A 16503-nucleotide genomic window follows, 5' to 3' on the forward strand; every position below is an offset into this window, starting at 1 on the left:
TAGAAGATTAACATGAAAGCCGGAACCTTTTCTTCCTCGTGTTTGCTGTAGCGTAGTACAAAAATGATAAACAATTGGAACTATTTTACAGTCAAAAAAATTTCTTAAATGAAAAAAGTGAAGCTAACGACATCGTCCGCATACCTTGTTACAGGCAGCGCTATAGTACCTTCCGTACGATTGATATTGGTAAATTTATAAACTGCCCTTTTCAATTTTGTTTCTGTGTAAAGTGACGCAATCTATAGGTACACATGCAATAGGATTGAAAAGCTTGTTTACCTTGTAACACTCAAGCAATGTAATTTCACTTTCAATGAACAGAAGAATAACTGTCAGTAAAGCAGGGATTGCAGCCAGTGGTATAATGCCAAACGACGAGAATCCATTGAATATCACGTTAAAATCAGGTGTAATGAGACGACTTCTTCTTGGTGCCGTAAGTTGAAAACCATCAGGAATGTTTATTGTGTTTAGATAAACACCAAGAAAATATGTGACTCCATTCATTATGTTGACGGCAAAAGGAATGCTGAAGAAATTCAGTAAACGTCGAATCTAAATAAGTATTTTAGATGGATATATTTTATAGAATAATGTTGCTTTAGTGTCTTAGGTTATTTGAACACAAAAAAACTAACAAACGCGTTCTTACCGGAGGTGAAAAAAATCTCGTTTTCTCGAATAGTCTGAAACCAAGCGCGATACCGAATGTGGCAAACATGAATATTGTGTATAACAAAGCTGTATTTGGTTTTTCATTACTGCCTTCATATCCGCCTGTATTTACTGTGGAGTTTATGACCCGAAACTGATATTCCTTGCGTAAGGGATGTTGTTCATAAACCTATATATAAATAACGATAAAAGTATTATACTTAAGTTTATATATTTTAATGAGCCTCCTCCATGGCTTCCATGTAGCTAGTAACCATTGTTAAGGAAACATTTAGGGATTTTTTGTCCTCCAAATGTTCTCCAGTTTTCCACTTAAAAATGGAATTCTAAATCCAATTCTGGCAGTGGAAGTTCACATGACGAGAAAACTAAAGGTGGTTTGCGAGCTGCGGATAACTTTCTGTATTTTTCTAGCTCTATTGGAAAATACATGGAACGCGTAATCTTGCCGAAATCCGTGGTTCTGGATATTACTGCTGTAATGAGAACTGAATTGGGCAGATTCACCTCTTCAAGGAATCATAGGAGGATTATTTTGGCAAGGAAACTATAGATGTGAATGTCGCTACGTTATACAGAATGCCGAGTTTGTCAGTCAAATTGACTAACATTGTTTAGAACAAGATTCTAAAATTGGAATTTCCCAAAAATTTTCCGTAACGACACACACCTTTATTAGGTTTTTAATTCCTTCGTACATAAACAACAAGGCGACAAGAACGTGAAGAATTTCCTCAGTGAATCTTGTACAATAATGTATCCAGTGAGTTTTATCAAAAGCCAAGATCAAAAGTAGAAATATAAAAATCCACATTCCGGTCAAAAAACGCAATTGAAGGAAGTCTATCTCCATTATTTTGGATGCCTGAAAAACATAAAGGATTGATTGGACTTAACATACGTGCTCGCTGATCGCTACTGTATAGTTAGTTTGTTTGATTTTATCAATGACATTCTATTAATTTTTGAAAATAATTCTTGTGGCTTTTTAAAGAATGCATGAACATGCATTATGCCAGCATTATGCCTTAAAGGATTACCTATATTTGTTGTGTACCAGATATTTTTTGTGTACCAGAAGTCACCTTCCCTGAGTTCCCTTTTAAGAATTTTGTATGCTTTCGCCTGCTCTAAGCGAAATTCTTCAAATCACCTGCATCATAGACAATTCAATTGGATTGTCTATGCCTGCATGCATTGTAGCTACTCACTCATAAAACCGTGTTGTGAAAATAACACTGAAATAATCATTCGAATCCATCCATTTCTTAGTGGTATTTTCTTTTATATATAAACCTACCTGATAGGTCGACGCTTCTACAAGAAGCATTGCCGCGGTTCCAGCAATCACAGACAATGGTTCTGTTGCAAAGGCCGCTATCAATATACAAGAAAGTGACGTTGCTAAGAGCATTTCTACTGGTCCAAGATTTCCACTTGTGTACTTGCACATCATTTGACCATATGTTAGACACATCGCAGTCAAACTGATCGCTAAATAGAAAAGGGAAGCAAGACACTGGATATGAAAACCATCCTTGATATCTGACCAGTACTGTGAACAACGAGGTCTAAATTCTCGTCGTAAACCACCAAACCACTTCCCATTTGCGTGAAGAGGATGAATTTCTCGTGTGTCTTCGTCATCTTTAGCATCACCGTCATTATTATTAATCACAATATCACAGCTATCCGGAGTAACGTCCACGTATTTGTCATTTTCATTTTCGTTTCTTGCTATCAAAGAAAAAATGTACTTAATTACAGGTCAGATCCTTAGTGCGCTAAAAATAATTGGCCTTACAAGGGGGTTGTTGGTGAATGCAACAAATGAAAATATTTATCATTAGGCGCTAATATTTATCATTAAAATGCTTATGTTATATATTCGATGCGATACTTACAAACTTTTCCAAATCTTGTTTTAACAGGACAGTCTCCTCTTCTTGGTAGAGACATTGCTCCAGATCTTGTTACTAGTTCTTCCGTATTTTCTAAATCTTTTACTCCATTGTGATACACCAAACCCTTCATCATTGAGACTACGACTAGTTTTGCCCTGAGCTTCCGCCATAAATCTTTTCCCTCGCGATGTTTAAACTTCTTTAAGGTATGTTTCTTGCGACTAATGGCTGAAATCGCTCCGGCAACAGGAATGAGTAGCTCTGGCTTCCAATTTCCAGGAGGAAGCATGACACTTCCATTTACGAACATATTCGCAGCTTGTATCAAATCGTTGCTCGTTTTTGCACGTAGCGCGTATCTAGCAAATGTCTAGTAAAAAAGAGATAACTTTCAAATGTATTAAACTGTACAATAAGATTGGTTTATCAATGACCTAGTGAGCTAAGATAAATTTGGGTAAACACTTTGAGTCATGGCAATAATTTTCTCAGTCTTAGAATTGTACAAGATATAAGACCGCGTATGGTTTCTTCAAGAGATGTTCTCTTACCCTATCTTTAAAGAGTGTTGCGACTGCTCGACATATTTGATATCCATCGACGTGTATCGCATGTTGTGAAGTGAACAGGATATACAAAAACCGAATTGGAATTGCAATCTCCATGAAGTCTGATATTGGTTTCTCGTTCTGAAATCTGATGAATACTGGAAGACACTGATCTCGTTTCAAAAAATCAACTGCTGCATGGAATATTACAACGCCGATAGATTCAGGGTGAATTATTTTTCTCAACTTGATTTCCTCTTTACGTCTTCGTAGGTTATGACTTTCAGCAGAACTCTCAGTCAACCCAGACGAACTGATGTTTTCTATGCTTGGACTTTTAGCGTTTAAATATTCAACACGGTGTTCGTCTTGGTCAAGCTGTTTGAGGACATCATTAACTGCACATCTGTTTTCAATAAGTAAATTTTCCTAAACAAGAAATAAGAACAAAAATAAATGGCATAACCATTATCCTTTCTTTCCCTATTATAATTTAGAAGTCTATTCTCTTTATTCATTGCAACATCAAGGAGTATGTTAAGTGTTGCGTCCTTGAACCTACCCAAATAATTGTCTTTCCCTTCTCCCGACGTTGTTGATCCAGTGCTTTCCTCGCTAACTTAACCCAACGATTCCTCACGGTATTCTCTGACATGTCCCACGCATGCGTCATTGCTTCCTCTCTTTTCATGTATGCAACTCTTAATGCTTCTCGACTTAGCTGAACTTTCTTCCGAAAACGAGAACTGGACTCACCCTGATGCATACGTGGAAGTGTCATTATTTGTTGTATTCGTACACGATGTCGAGGTTCTGCATGACCACCAAGTACCAACATGTTGGATATGGTGTAAGATATATCAATTTCACCATCATTTACACTGCCAAGTAACACCAAACCTTTAAAGGTAACAAAGTGTTTTCTACTTCATAGAAAATGCAGATTCCAATCAAGATTATACATCCATAGTGGACAGATGTTTTGACTATAAACGTTATTGTCATATTTACTGACCATCATCTAATGACTGTTTAAAGGCCAGCAAACACTCAGCCTCGATATAAGAAAGAAATGGTCGTCCCCAATTCCCACTCGGTTCAACATTTTCTTCATATTTGATCCAACGAGCTTTTTCCTTCCAAAACCGACTCGAACTCTCAAACTCATTCAACTGCACAAAAAACTGTAAAAAAACGCATTAATCAAAGCGATATTTATTGGAAAAACGTTTTTACGAATTTCCTTGTACAATATTTATGATGGTTATTGTAATTTATCGGAATGTTATAATATCGTTATCTATATTGCACTTCCTTAGTTGTATGCGACCATGAAGTAACTGTTGATGGTTTAAGGGAACGAAAGGCAGAAACAAACGATTATTAAGACCTAGAACCAGCTAGGAACGTTGCGAAAAATGCAACTTGGACCTCCGGCAAAACCTAAACGATTCCGGAGCCGAGTGTTCGCATGCTACTCGAAAATCGATAATCGCGTCACAGCGATTTTTTTCACATCTCGCTTGACTTTCCCATTGCCTTCTCTATCATTGCTATCAGCCTATCACTCCATTCCTCGCTATTCCATTATTACGTATATCAGTAACAAAACATAAACATACATCTATAGCATCGCGTGTACACAACTCATGAACTGAAGAAGATCTTTCCACCATTCTTTGTCTTGAGTGAACCAGTCTACCGCTATCTGAACATCCTAAGATGTTTTCTAAAAAAACAAATAATTTTGTAATCAAGTTTCGGAAGAAAGCAGTTCAACCACAATTCTTCAACAATATGCTAAAAAGGATGAGATACTATATGTAATATCGATAAATGCCTTATGCAATATTATTAAATAGTAATTAAATGTTTTTTAGTCGTGGTGTTTCGTTCCGGCTTTTTTTCATTACCTCTTTCTTCTCACTCTTCACAAAATCTCTTACAAATACATGAATAATATTTCAACGCGCAAATCGCTTAAATGGGATTATGTCAACAAGAAGGATGCACGCAGACTGTAGTAAACTGATTTTATCAAAATATCGTGGGCGTATAAAATGGTAAATTATGATCTTTGAAGTTTGAAACGCATAGAATAGGTTCATATACTGAATAAAAATATTCACAACAAATAAGTCAACAATTTAATTAAGGCCGAAGCCAAAATTTCTATTCTGACCTGATGTAAATAATTGTAATACAGAATCAATATTCGTGACCACGCAGTCGCTCACTCAAAATTCTTTGATTATCGAATCTTCAAGTTTTAATTTAAACCTGTTTATAAAATGCACGACAAAATCTTTTAAGGACCTCTATAGAATTTTGAAGGATTCTTCGACTGAGAACATAAGAGAACCATACAGAAGTAGAAAGTAGAAACTATAGTTCAAAAACGTTTAAAACATTACTTGACGCAAGCATGCATGTTTATAAATCAAAACTGTAATTCACCGCAATGCCAATGAACAGATATTGCTGGATTTTTTAAATCAGATTAATGATTACCGCATGTACGGCTATGGGCTGCATGAGGTTGACAGTGCTGCGACTCTGACAGAGTCGTATGAAGGATATTATTTGCTCGTATCATGTATGTGTTTTGAGATGATTGCATGCATGCATGCACTGTATATAGATTATGTAATACACACATCCATCCATATAGATATCGTTAAAATAAAATACTTATGTTAGTATAATATGCTAGGTTTAAAAAAACGACAATCAAAGCCCCATATATTCATCACTAGACATCTGCAGCTGATAATTAATCAATTTAGTAAATTATCGCAAATTTAATCCTGCATATAATGAACTGATCCAATTAGAAGCTTAGAAGCTTGAATTAGAAGGTTGCTTCTTGCTGGGTTTCTTGTGATAAATAGTACATGCACGCACGTATAAATAGCAAGGAGTCAAGGACATTTAAAACAATTAAAATCAATAAAGACCCAGGAAAAACAACGTATTCTATCAATTCTAACCGGTTTCTTGGGCCCTGGCACGAAAAGTGAATCAATTGCTGCATAAAGGAAACCAATGCTTATAAAAGACAAACGACGTAAAATTTTCGAAACATGTTGATGCATGTGGATACAAACTCGAACCACAACTCGTCAACACAATGTCAATGACATTTTTAGATAGTATGTTCTCTCATTAAACACCGAATTAGTGAAAATATTCTTGAAGATTCAGTTTCAGTGCAATTAAAGGTATAATCTCCGTTATAAAAATAGAATAATAACACTTTATTAGGAAAGTTCAGAGTCGGTCAAATGTTTATTAATTAAATACAAATTGTGATAAGGAAATACTTCATGCATGAATGCAAATGTAAAGTCCCCGTTTTGCCCCATATAAATAAATAATTGGCAATAATGAAAAGTTGGCGGTATGTACATTTACCATAATGCATTGCGAACACAAATTTTAACGAATTAAGAAAAACTTCGAATACATGACTTTCAAATAATTAAACCTCAACTAGCGCTTCCTAAAGTTTCACGACAGCAAAAACTAAGAACTGCGTAGTGGAATATATGAATCCTTTTCGTTTAGATAAATTAATGTACGTTGTTGAGTCGTCTGTGTATTTTGCTTTACCCATATTATGATATAAATATACGAATTCACATTGTTATGATTACCAAATGAATTTTTGGCATCTTTTTCGGAATCATATATAAACAAAATATATCCGTAATTTGACGGTGAAATTTTAAGCATGATTCATTAGCTCATGCAATTCAGGCGCATTCACTCGGGTATAGAAAAATATAGAAAGGCATAAAAAATTTTAAAAATTATTTCGTCATTGACTTCCACTATATACCACTACCTTTAGTTGATTGGTTGAGCTGAGAGAGTTTCATTTCATTGGTTCATCTTCAGGGCACCAAATCTGAACCTCGCTATTTTACTAACTACAGGAGGACGATGATTTTAGCAAAATGCAAATTGTAGCTGCCTGTAAATCATAAATATTATTGGATTAAACGATTTATTTAATTAGTACAATTTCAAGCTGAGTGAACACAGAGTTTATCAAATTATATGTCCACGCCTTACGGTCCGAATGACTTTTGAAAATATAATTATATCATTTATATTTTGCGGCCCGATCTTTGTATAGTGTGGGGGAAGTCTGATCTTTATCTCATAGATTAAAATTATTGAACGGGATATGTTTGGAACTGATGTACGAGCCAAATTCAGCTGCGATAAGTTTTAAGCGCAGCGAGCCGTGCACCTCCTCGTCCCTGCATGTCTCCTACTTGGCTCCAATCTCCTTCTAGGCTCTCCCATACTTGGCTCCAATCTCCTACTTGTATTAGTTAACCTGAAGAGATAATGCATGCATGGTCTAGTGGCAAAGACTATTGCCTTGTATGTCGATGGTTTTTTAATATGTTAAAATGTTTTCCATGCATTATGACCTGAAAGAAGTGATTTGGATAGAATAAAAGCCGGACGTAGTTCTTTCCCTCAAGAATTAATGGTTCATTTAGTGGTGAAGACAATGTAAATGGTTACGCAACTAGTGCGTCGATATAGTTCGAATCCTGTTTTCCTGTATTTTCGCTCATTAGGATATAAGAGGGGCCAAAGGGTTTGAGGCCATATATATACTTACTGCCCTGCGCTTCAAGAACTCCTCCAAAAACGTGTATACATGCACGCAAAATGTAAACTTCTAAATTTGAATCTTTATTTTTATGTAGATACGTACGTGTGTCAAATATTTTTTCATGTCTGTTTGTAAATGCATGTGCGTAAATTAGTATATATGCTTCTATTAAAGTTAAAATTTTTTTATCAACAGTAAAAATATAATGATGGTTCTTGATAGTCTACTAGAGTTTTTACATGCTGCCTTCAGTCAAGTGGACCATGACCTTCTTCGTCTTCCTCGTTATCAAGCTGAAAAATTCAGAAAAAGTATCCGCATGAGAATATTATTGTTAAGTGTTCAAACAGATAGTTAAGTCCGGAAGGATATGCAGGCTAGCACGAAAAATATCGAGCAACAAAAGTTAAATGTACAAAGGATAGGAAATATCTGATCGGAAAGAGTCCAGAAATCATCCAACTGCATTTCGCCACTATAAGAGGTTTGGTTATAGATAACACTAAGGTTCTAAGGTGTTCATTACCAGGATACAGAAAGGATTAAAGTAAAAACCTGCTCAATATGCTCTATGCTGAAAACTCTCCCAAGTAAAGCCCGCAGTGGAATCATTAATAAAACCACCAAAGGGAAAATTGCCGCCACATCTTTAATACTCTTCACGATCCAAAGAATAACCACACAACCCACTTGAATGATGGTGAATAAATAAACTTTGGATAATGGTACCTAAATGGCAGCGTAGATTATTACGTTAAACCTACGCGTGCTAAATTTAAAAGGGGTGACATCAGCGTACTAATCAGGCATTCAAATACAAACAAAATCTGGATTTCAAAGGGAGTATATTTTGAAAACCATGTAGAGGAATCCTCTTCTTTCAGGCCGCTCCTACAGAACCTACACAGTTTCAAAGCTGTTTTTTGTCAGGTCTGAATAAATCTTTGAAAATTCTACCAGCTTGAAATCATCATGCACCAACATAAGCGTTTAAAATTAGTTTACACAATTGTACGACTCACGCTAGACCGGTAATGCGATAGAAGAGAGAGAAGACTGTCTACATGCTGCATAAGTACTCAATACTTACATTTTTCAAGTAAGGTATATCTGGATGCTGCCCTGGCGCCATAAACATGAGGAAAAACCTTTCGATCATTTGAACTCCAAATAATGCAACGACACCCATGTATAAAACCACGCCAGATAATACTGCTTCAGGAATTTGATCCAAATAGAAACTCAGGAATGATGATAAACCTGAGACAATTATGTTTAAAGGCTTAGTGAATTTATCATAATTATTGAATATAGATAAAACTGTAGGAAATATTAATCCAGGCCAGGCAACTCTAATTTTCGTATAATATTATTTCATAAAACATGAAATCTGTTGCCTTTACGTCACAATACAACATCAGTAACTAGTTTCAAAAAATTAATATTAAAATACGCCTCATCAGATTTCCAATATCATATCAATAATTTACTCACCAATCAAAATTCCAGTAAAAAACAACGTTAATCTTTGTTCTCGTATTTTAACCACGTGACTTTTAACTCCCGGTGCATCGAAACTGCTCCAAACTTTCAAACTGTCCAAGTGGACAGACGTCTCGACAGCGGCCAAACACATCCAGGGTAACCCAAGAAATGAAGAAATTAAAACCATGATCGCAACAACAAGAAGGTTTGTGTGAAATCCTGATCCTTTTCTGCCACGAGTTTCCTGCATTACGAATGTTTATGTTAACTTCTGATAAAATGATGGACCGCAGGCCAGGGGAGGGGGACACTTTCCTCGGACACAAAATTATTGGATAAGATCCCACATGTGCAGTTGCGCAGGAACCACATTTTAATAGAAGGTAAAAAGGTATGAATGGTGCCTTCAAAAAATCAAATTACACAATACCCCAATCTAATACTATGTATTCTCGAGCTATTGGTTTGGTTTAAGTATTACTGTACGTTTAGAATGGATCCTTAATACCTTAAAACAATCCAGCAGAGTAACTTCACTCTCAATAAACAATAGTATGACAGTGAGCACAGCAGGAGCAATAGAAATTGGAATAATCCAGTATGAAATACTTCCTTGGAACATCTTATCTCCATCTGGTAAAACGAAACGGCCTCTCTTGTCGGGCGAGGTCAGTTTCAGCCTTTCAGGAATATGGATTGTATTAAGATAAACATCAACAGCGTAAACAATGCCATTCATCACATTTACAGCCACAGGGATACTGAAGAAATTCAATAAACGACGAACCTATATATAAGTGCAAGATATAACAATAAATGTCAGTTGGACGACCTCTTAGTCTTAATCTTGGAATTTTGGTCTGTATCATGCATACAGCAAAAGGACGACAACTGAATAAAAACGAGTGTAACGTAATATATATATTAAGCATTTAAGCTTAGTTTTAATATAATTTCATAATTCATCATTCGTATCGGTATACGGATTCTCATTGGCGATATCTGACTGTCGGTGATCACTAGAGAATAAAGTGCTTCATAAATTTTCTTGTCAGTAGTTAATGTGAACCAGGCTTCAAGGCACTCACCCTCGGAGAGAAGAAGCGTGTTTTCTCAAACAAGCGAAATCCTAAAGCCAAACCAAACGTAGCGAACATTATGATGGTATACAGAAGCGCTGTGTTTGGTTTATCAGCAGTGAAACCACCGGAAACATTAGCATTAATTACGTATTCTTCGCGCAATGGATGTTTTTCATAAACCTAAACAATCAGAAAGAAAACGAAAAGTCAAGAAAACGAAAAGTGAAGTAGAAGTATGACAGTCTCTCTTTTTAAAAACGATATATAGCGATTACATGTAGTCAAACAAACTATCTTCCAGGTTTTAGAAAAACCTATCTATCCACTGTATCTATACGTTCGACAATATTCTGTTAGAACGTGAGGTTTATTTGATAGCAGAGAATTTGCAGGAACCACATGCACATTTTAATTTTTATAATCAACTGAGTTCGCGCGAACGAATTATTTTTGCTATCAAAAGTATAATTAACACATTATCACACTATATTACTGCCCTGCCTATACATCTATAAGCCTTAGGATGTAAGAATTGGCATTTCCCGAATTCAAACAATTGCTTCGTGTCCATTTCAGCAGATTCGGGTAGAGACTGGAAATTAAGATGGGGCGCAAACCTTAATTAGATTTTTAATTCCTTCGTACATAAACAGCAAAGCGACAAGGACATGAAGAATTTCCTCCGTAAATCTAGTGCAGTAATGAATCCAGTGCGCTTTATCAAAAGCCAGGATGATAATAAGAAATAGAAATATCCACATGCCGGTCAACCAGCGAACTTGCATGAAGTCCAACTTCATCGAACTCGAAACCTTGAAAACAAAAAAAAACGGATTAAGCAAAAACTCGCCAAAATGCCGTTCTACACTGCAGCTAGTATTATACCTGGTAGGTCGAACTTTCAAAAATCATCATTGCTGCTGTTCCTGCTATTACAGCTAAAGGCTCTGTACCAAGGGCGGCCATTAATACACATGATATAGCTGTACCAAATAGCATCTCTGAAGCGCCAATATAACCTTTAGTGTACTTAGAAATAACCTGGCCATATGTTAAACACATCGCGATCAAACTGATTGCTAAGTATAATATCGTAGCCAAACATTGTATATGCAGTCCGTCTTTGATATCAGAGACGTAGATCGGATAACGTTTAGTAATTTCACGTCGTAAACCACCAAACCATCGACCATCTGGGTGTAATGGATGAACCTCGATCTTTTCAATTTCCTCACTTTCACTGCTACTGGAATTCGAATCGCTTAAACTTTCGTCAACTTTCTTTTTACGTTTCGAACAGTGTTTGCGTGTTATCCTCCGACCTGTTGAGATAAATTAAGAAGTTATATATCATTGTAGTTTGAACATTATATGTAGCGCATGACGACACTCGGTATGGACCCAACAGCACAAGTAAAATTTCTGCATTTGATTGGTTCCACTCTCAGTTACATAAACATATTTTCCTTGCGTGGACTCACCATAACAAACAAAATTTCAACTTTTTGTAGATCAGTAAAAGTTTTATTATGAAAGTGTCATGGGGTTAATACGTATACTGATTCTAGACTGGTGGTAGACATGCAATTACAAGAATCATTCGGTTACACATGGAATTTATAAACGTACAATAATTTGTGCCCCCAAACTATGAAAGCATAAGGCAAGATAGGTCAGGTTTGGGCAGCAGTGGGTTGAGGCGTGTATAGAAATTCACCATCATCACTTACGTATCGCACAAAATTTATTCATCAATGGACAGTCTCCTCTCCTGGGAAATAATCCTTGCGTGCTGGATACTTCATGTTCCTTTTCAATATGGTCATCGTTGTTTTCTAACAGCGCATGTTTGCTCTGAACCATATTTTTCATCATAGCAATAACACGGATTTTTGTACGGACAATTCTCCAAAGTTGTTTTCCATCTCGATGTTTAAACTTTCTTAACGCATTTTTTTTACGAGTAATGCCGGAAATAGCCTCAGCAATTGGAGTCAGCAGGTCAGGTCTCCAGTCTCCCGGAGGCAACATTACACTCCCATCAATAAACGTGAAGAAAGCTTTTGTTATGTCTTGGCACGTTTTGGCTTCGTAGGCACAACGTCTGAAGGCCTAAGAGTATTCAAGAGCATTAATGGTACAATTATACCATACCATATCATACCATACCATACCACACAACACCAGAGCATACCATCACCATCCGACTACACCACGCAAAACCATACCAGCTATAACACCATATCATATTAAACCACACAAGCTTACCTTGTCATGAAATAAAGTGCCCATCGTACGACACATTTGATAGCCATCTGTCCGAACTGCATGTTTAGATGAAAACAATATAAACATAAACTTCACAGGCAAGTTAAGTTCCAAGGAGTCCACTATAGGTTTATCGTTGGGATAGCGAACGAATGCCGAAATAAACTCATCTCTTTTTAAGAAGTCGACGGGTGCATGAAGTATTAATATACCTTTAGTGTTCGGATGAAGGATTTTCTTCAGTTTTATTTGATCACTTGTCATAGGTAGACCTCGCTCTCGTGTTGTCTCATAATCCATGTTTATCAGATAAGAAACATTTGAAAATTCTGAGGCAACACTGAGACGATCAGCATGGGTTTCTGTTTTTAACAGGTTACGAGTGCTAGTACTAGTACTGTTTACGCGCATAGCACCATTTTCATCGAATAGATATTTTTCTGGACACCATTCCCTTGCCACTTCTTCTGCCTTTTGTGTAAAAGATACAGAATCAATTAAGATTTAAAGTAATTATTCCATCATTTTTCTAAAAAAAACGCGTCTCGATCAATTCACTTACCCTAACTTTTACAGGATTAGGATTTTGCTTCCGATGTTGATCTAAGGCCATTCGAGCCAGCCTCACCCAACGATTACGTACTTCATTATCTGACATCTCCCATGCACGAGCAAACATTTGCTCTCTTTTTTCAAGGAAAATTCGTAGAAATTTTCGTCTATAGTGGACCTTCTTCCGAAATCGCGACTGAGATTCACCTTGATGCATGCGTGGAAGTGTCATGATTTGTCGTAAGCGTACACGATGTCGAGCTTCTGCATGACCACCAAGTACCAACATGTTGGATATGGTGTAAGATATGGTGAATCCACCATCGCTGACACTGCCAAGTGATACCAAACCTAGAAAGATAACGATATTTGCAACGTATATAATCTCTATTAAAGATCAAAGAATATTTGAAGCGTATCAATATATATAATTTTCATTTTGAATTAAGACAAATGGTGGTCAATTAGCAGGCTCATTTTAGTCCACAGTTATTTTATCTAATTTTTTATGTCCAAAAGATTAGTATTTTCATTATATGCATGAAAAAATTACGAATTTATTATCACGGATTTATTATTACGGATTTACCCTGTTCTACAGTGTGTCTCAGGTGTCGTAAACTTTCACAATCAATATAAGAAAGAAACGGTCGTCCCCAATTTCCACTTGGTTCAACATTTTCTTCATATCTTATCCATCTGGCTTTCTCCTGCCAGTACAGACCACTAGAGTCCAGTTGCAATAATTCAATAAAAACCTACAAAAAGTTTTGGCATACGGAGTCAGAGAACAAATTATGCTTAAGTTGTTGTGTTTGCCCTCCCCTGGTCGTGTGAATGTTCAAGATGTAAATATAAATATGGAATGGGAATGAGTAATATACAACTACATCATGATTTGATTTTCAGAGCTCACTTGTTCATTTTCTGACTTGAAGGATATCCGAGGAGCTTGAACAGATTTTTTCATCTTTTCTGGAATTTTGTGAGGTGGTTCTTTGGAAGGATGCACAATTATCTCAGGAACTTCTATCCATAGAGTAAAATAAGCAATTAATATATGGTTAACATCACAAGTCTCTGAGGGGTAGAGTGTTTTCTCTGAGTTTTACAGGGAGTGAGGGGATTACAAGGATTACAATTAATTGATATAATTATATGATGGGATAGGTATGTGGTTCATATATCATCATACAACATCACAGAGGATTGAAAAAAATTGTCAAATGGGCGTCACATATATTTTGCGAATGGTTGATATTTTGTGAATGGTCTTATTCCTATGCTAATAACACTAAATGAAATAAAATATATATACCTTGTATAACGCCTCCTGGTTCAGCTTGCAACTCAGCCATGTGTGACATATTAGAATCTTCTCCATTACTTTCTGGTTTTAATTCAGAAGTGGAATATGATGATAACTCAACATTTTCAGGCTCAACAGCCCTCTTTGTATGCGACATGGTCCCAAGCAGTAAACCTCTTTTTACATATATCTATATATATTTGTGCATCTATCGAAAGGATAGCATATTTTGTAATTAAGTTTGTCATTTATAAATACCACACTAGATGTACAACTATTCTACAACCTGGAATATACAAAATAGAGAAATAATTTCTGCATTATTTGAATTTGCAGAATAGGAGACATTCTTTTTTGAATGTACTAGTAGAGTTACTCGATCTGTGAAGAATGAAAGACAAACTAATCATTCATTGCAGATGCACTGTTTCCATGTTTCACAAAACATTTATGTTTTACAATTAAAATATGTCAATATAACTAATCGTTTTTTAATCAATGACCATCTAAAATTAATTAAAAGTGGTTGATATTGACAATATAGGATGTGAAGACTAAGAACAAAGTAATGAAGATTATAATGAAAATTAGACTGGTAACCATACTAAATATATATAGTCTATAGGCATATACCTAGGAGTGATACTACATCATGTATAAACACTCAACCAATGTTATATACTTGACAAAATAATCGAAACCACGAGAGAATTAAACAAGATTCTCAAGTCACCCAGTAAAATTCAGTGTGGAAATGGAACTGTCGCAATATAAATTCTAATTAAGTTGTAACAATTACTTTCATATTGCAAAATAATTTGCTACAAAAACAACACATTTAGTTCAAGTGCTAAATCAACAATATATCATCGAACCTCACGCCTAATTTGAATTCGTAGGCCTATATATGTACTATGCTTGAAAATATCAAAATGGTTGAAACAAAGAGAAGAATAAAACAATAACATAGAGGATTAGAAATCTGGCGTTCGATCTGAATGAACAAAATCTGGGAAAATACGAAATATGTTTTATGCACGTCAATATAATATATTCATTGTATTATATATATAACCCATTCTCTTGATGTCATCAGAACTATTAACACACGTTTACAATATACGGTACGTAAATACATAAATTTTTATCTTACCCGCAATATTGTCTGTACCTCTATGTGACTATATGAGTGAATGCCGCTAGTTCAGTTTGACTTTTTTTTGAAAGGATTTTTATTTCAAATCCTTGATAAATAAACCATGTACATAGTACAGAATTATGTAGAGAGGCTATGCAGCTTGCACGCGTTTATGCCCATATATTTTGCAACGTCATGCCGCCTTTACAAGTCATAATAGTAAAAATGAAAATGTGAATCTATAATCTTGTTTACACTAATATTTATTTAGTTAACTCAGAAATACACAACTCTGATTGGCCAATTCTGCCCTTAACTACAGTTACAGTTAATAACTAGAATCTCCCAATGTAGCAATGCCGCCCCTTCGACTATCACTCAAAGAGAACGAGAGGGAGATAGGCCCGTCAAACTTTTCATGTGCCAAACCTAATGAGCTAAAGTCTTTGTTTAATTTGCATTTGATTCGGCACATGAAAAGTTCGAAGTCTGAAACGGTCCTATAAAGGGAGGAGTAAAACTTCAATTCCGGAAGGTTTCTAGCCATTTACTCCAACAAAAAATTCAAATATTTCGGTTATTTAATTTTTGAAGTATAGCAATTATATTTACACATATATACAAACATTGTTCAGGTTAACCGTGTTCCCCAACGGCCAACACCTGCGTTGGGTTAGCTCTAAAAGAAGTCGATGTTGGTTGTTGCCACAATTCCTTCATCGGTTAATCCCAGGTTCATCCAGTTCACTTCTAACGTATGAAATAAAGTCTGTTGATAAAGCAGCACTGGAGTGCATTGGTTTCCTATGTACATTGTTGGTGAACAAACTGTAAAACATTCATCAGAAGTGAATTGGATCCGATAAAATTTGCACGTGAGAACAGACCTTTATCGGGTTTTTT

General features: G+C 35.8%; 2 protein-coding genes across 4 annotated transcripts; both read right to left on the reverse strand.

The window, feature by feature from the left end:
• Window positions 1-454: 454 nt before the first annotated feature.
• LOC114519028 (anion exchange protein 3-like) lies at window positions 455-4806 on the reverse strand. The gene is made up of 9 exons (XM_028539085.1): window positions 4753-4806; window positions 4146-4314; window positions 3693-4030; window positions 3134-3559; window positions 2583-2952; window positions 1979-2415; window positions 1349-1543; window positions 656-847; window positions 455-532 (listed from the first exon to the last, which is right to left on the reverse strand). Exons 1-9 carry the CDS (start codon window positions 4804-4806, stop codon window positions 455-457), a joined length of 2259 nt encoding a protein of 752 aa, XP_028394886.1.
• A 3063-nt stretch (window positions 4807-7869) lies between these two features.
• On the reverse strand, window positions 7870-15805 carry LOC114519726 (band 3 anion transport protein-like). Of its 3 annotated transcripts, XM_028539909.1 has the most exons (16): window positions 15616-15805; window positions 14472-14670; window positions 14070-14182; window positions 13743-13911; window positions 13164-13504; window positions 12814-13072; window positions 12602-12657; window positions 12064-12445; window positions 11219-11655; window positions 10951-11145; window positions 10340-10513; window positions 9760-10038; window positions 9261-9495; window positions 8857-9026; window positions 8322-8495; window positions 7870-8059 (listed from the first exon to the last, which is right to left on the reverse strand). In XM_028539909.1, exons 2-16 carry the CDS (start codon window positions 14617-14619, stop codon window positions 8015-8017), a joined length of 3177 nt encoding a protein of 1058 aa, XP_028395710.1. In that variant the 5' UTR covers window positions 14620-14670; window positions 15616-15805; the 3' UTR covers window positions 7870-8014. The 3 variants fall into 3 exon arrangements, with proteins under 3 accessions (XP_028395710.1, XP_028395702.1, XP_028395698.1); XM_028539901.1 differs by having other exon boundaries at window positions 12602-13072; window positions 14472-14543; XM_028539897.1 differs by having other exon boundaries at window positions 12602-13072.
• Between the last annotated feature and the right edge of the window lie 698 nt (window positions 15806-16503).

Source organism: Dendronephthya gigantea, unplaced genomic scaffold, assembly GCF_004324835.1.
Source record: "Dendronephthya gigantea isolate DGI-Jeju-01 unplaced genomic scaffold, DenGig_1.0 000000F, whole genome shotgun sequence".
In the NCBI taxonomy this organism is placed as follows: Eukaryota; Metazoa; Cnidaria; class Anthozoa; order Malacalcyonacea; family Nephtheidae; genus Dendronephthya; species Dendronephthya gigantea.

Coding starts and splice junctions, on each gene's coding strand:
- LOC114519028 (XM_028539085.1), bottom strand. CDS start 4,806: ATGGTGGAAAGATCTTCTTCAGTTCATGAGTTGTGTACACGCGATGCT. Junction 4,315..4,752: donor GTACACGCGATGCTATAGAT/GTATGTTTATGT, acceptor GTTTTTTTACAG/TTTTTTGTGCAGTTGAATGA. Junction 533..655: donor CGAGATTTTTTTCACCTCCG/GTAAGAACGCGT, acceptor GAATTTCTTCAG/CATTCCTTTTGCCGTCAACA.
- LOC114519726 (XM_028539897.1), bottom strand. CDS start 14,619: ATGTCGCATACAAAGAGGGCTGTTGAGCCTGAAAATGTTGAGTTATCA. Junction 9,496..9,759: donor CTCTGCTGGATTGTTTTAAG/GTATTAAGGATC, acceptor TTCGTAATGCAG/GAAACTCGTGGCAGAAAAGG. Junction 8,496..8,856: donor ATATACCTTACTTGAAAAAT/GTAAGTATTGAG, acceptor GCTGCCATTTAG/GTACCATTATCCAAAGTTTA.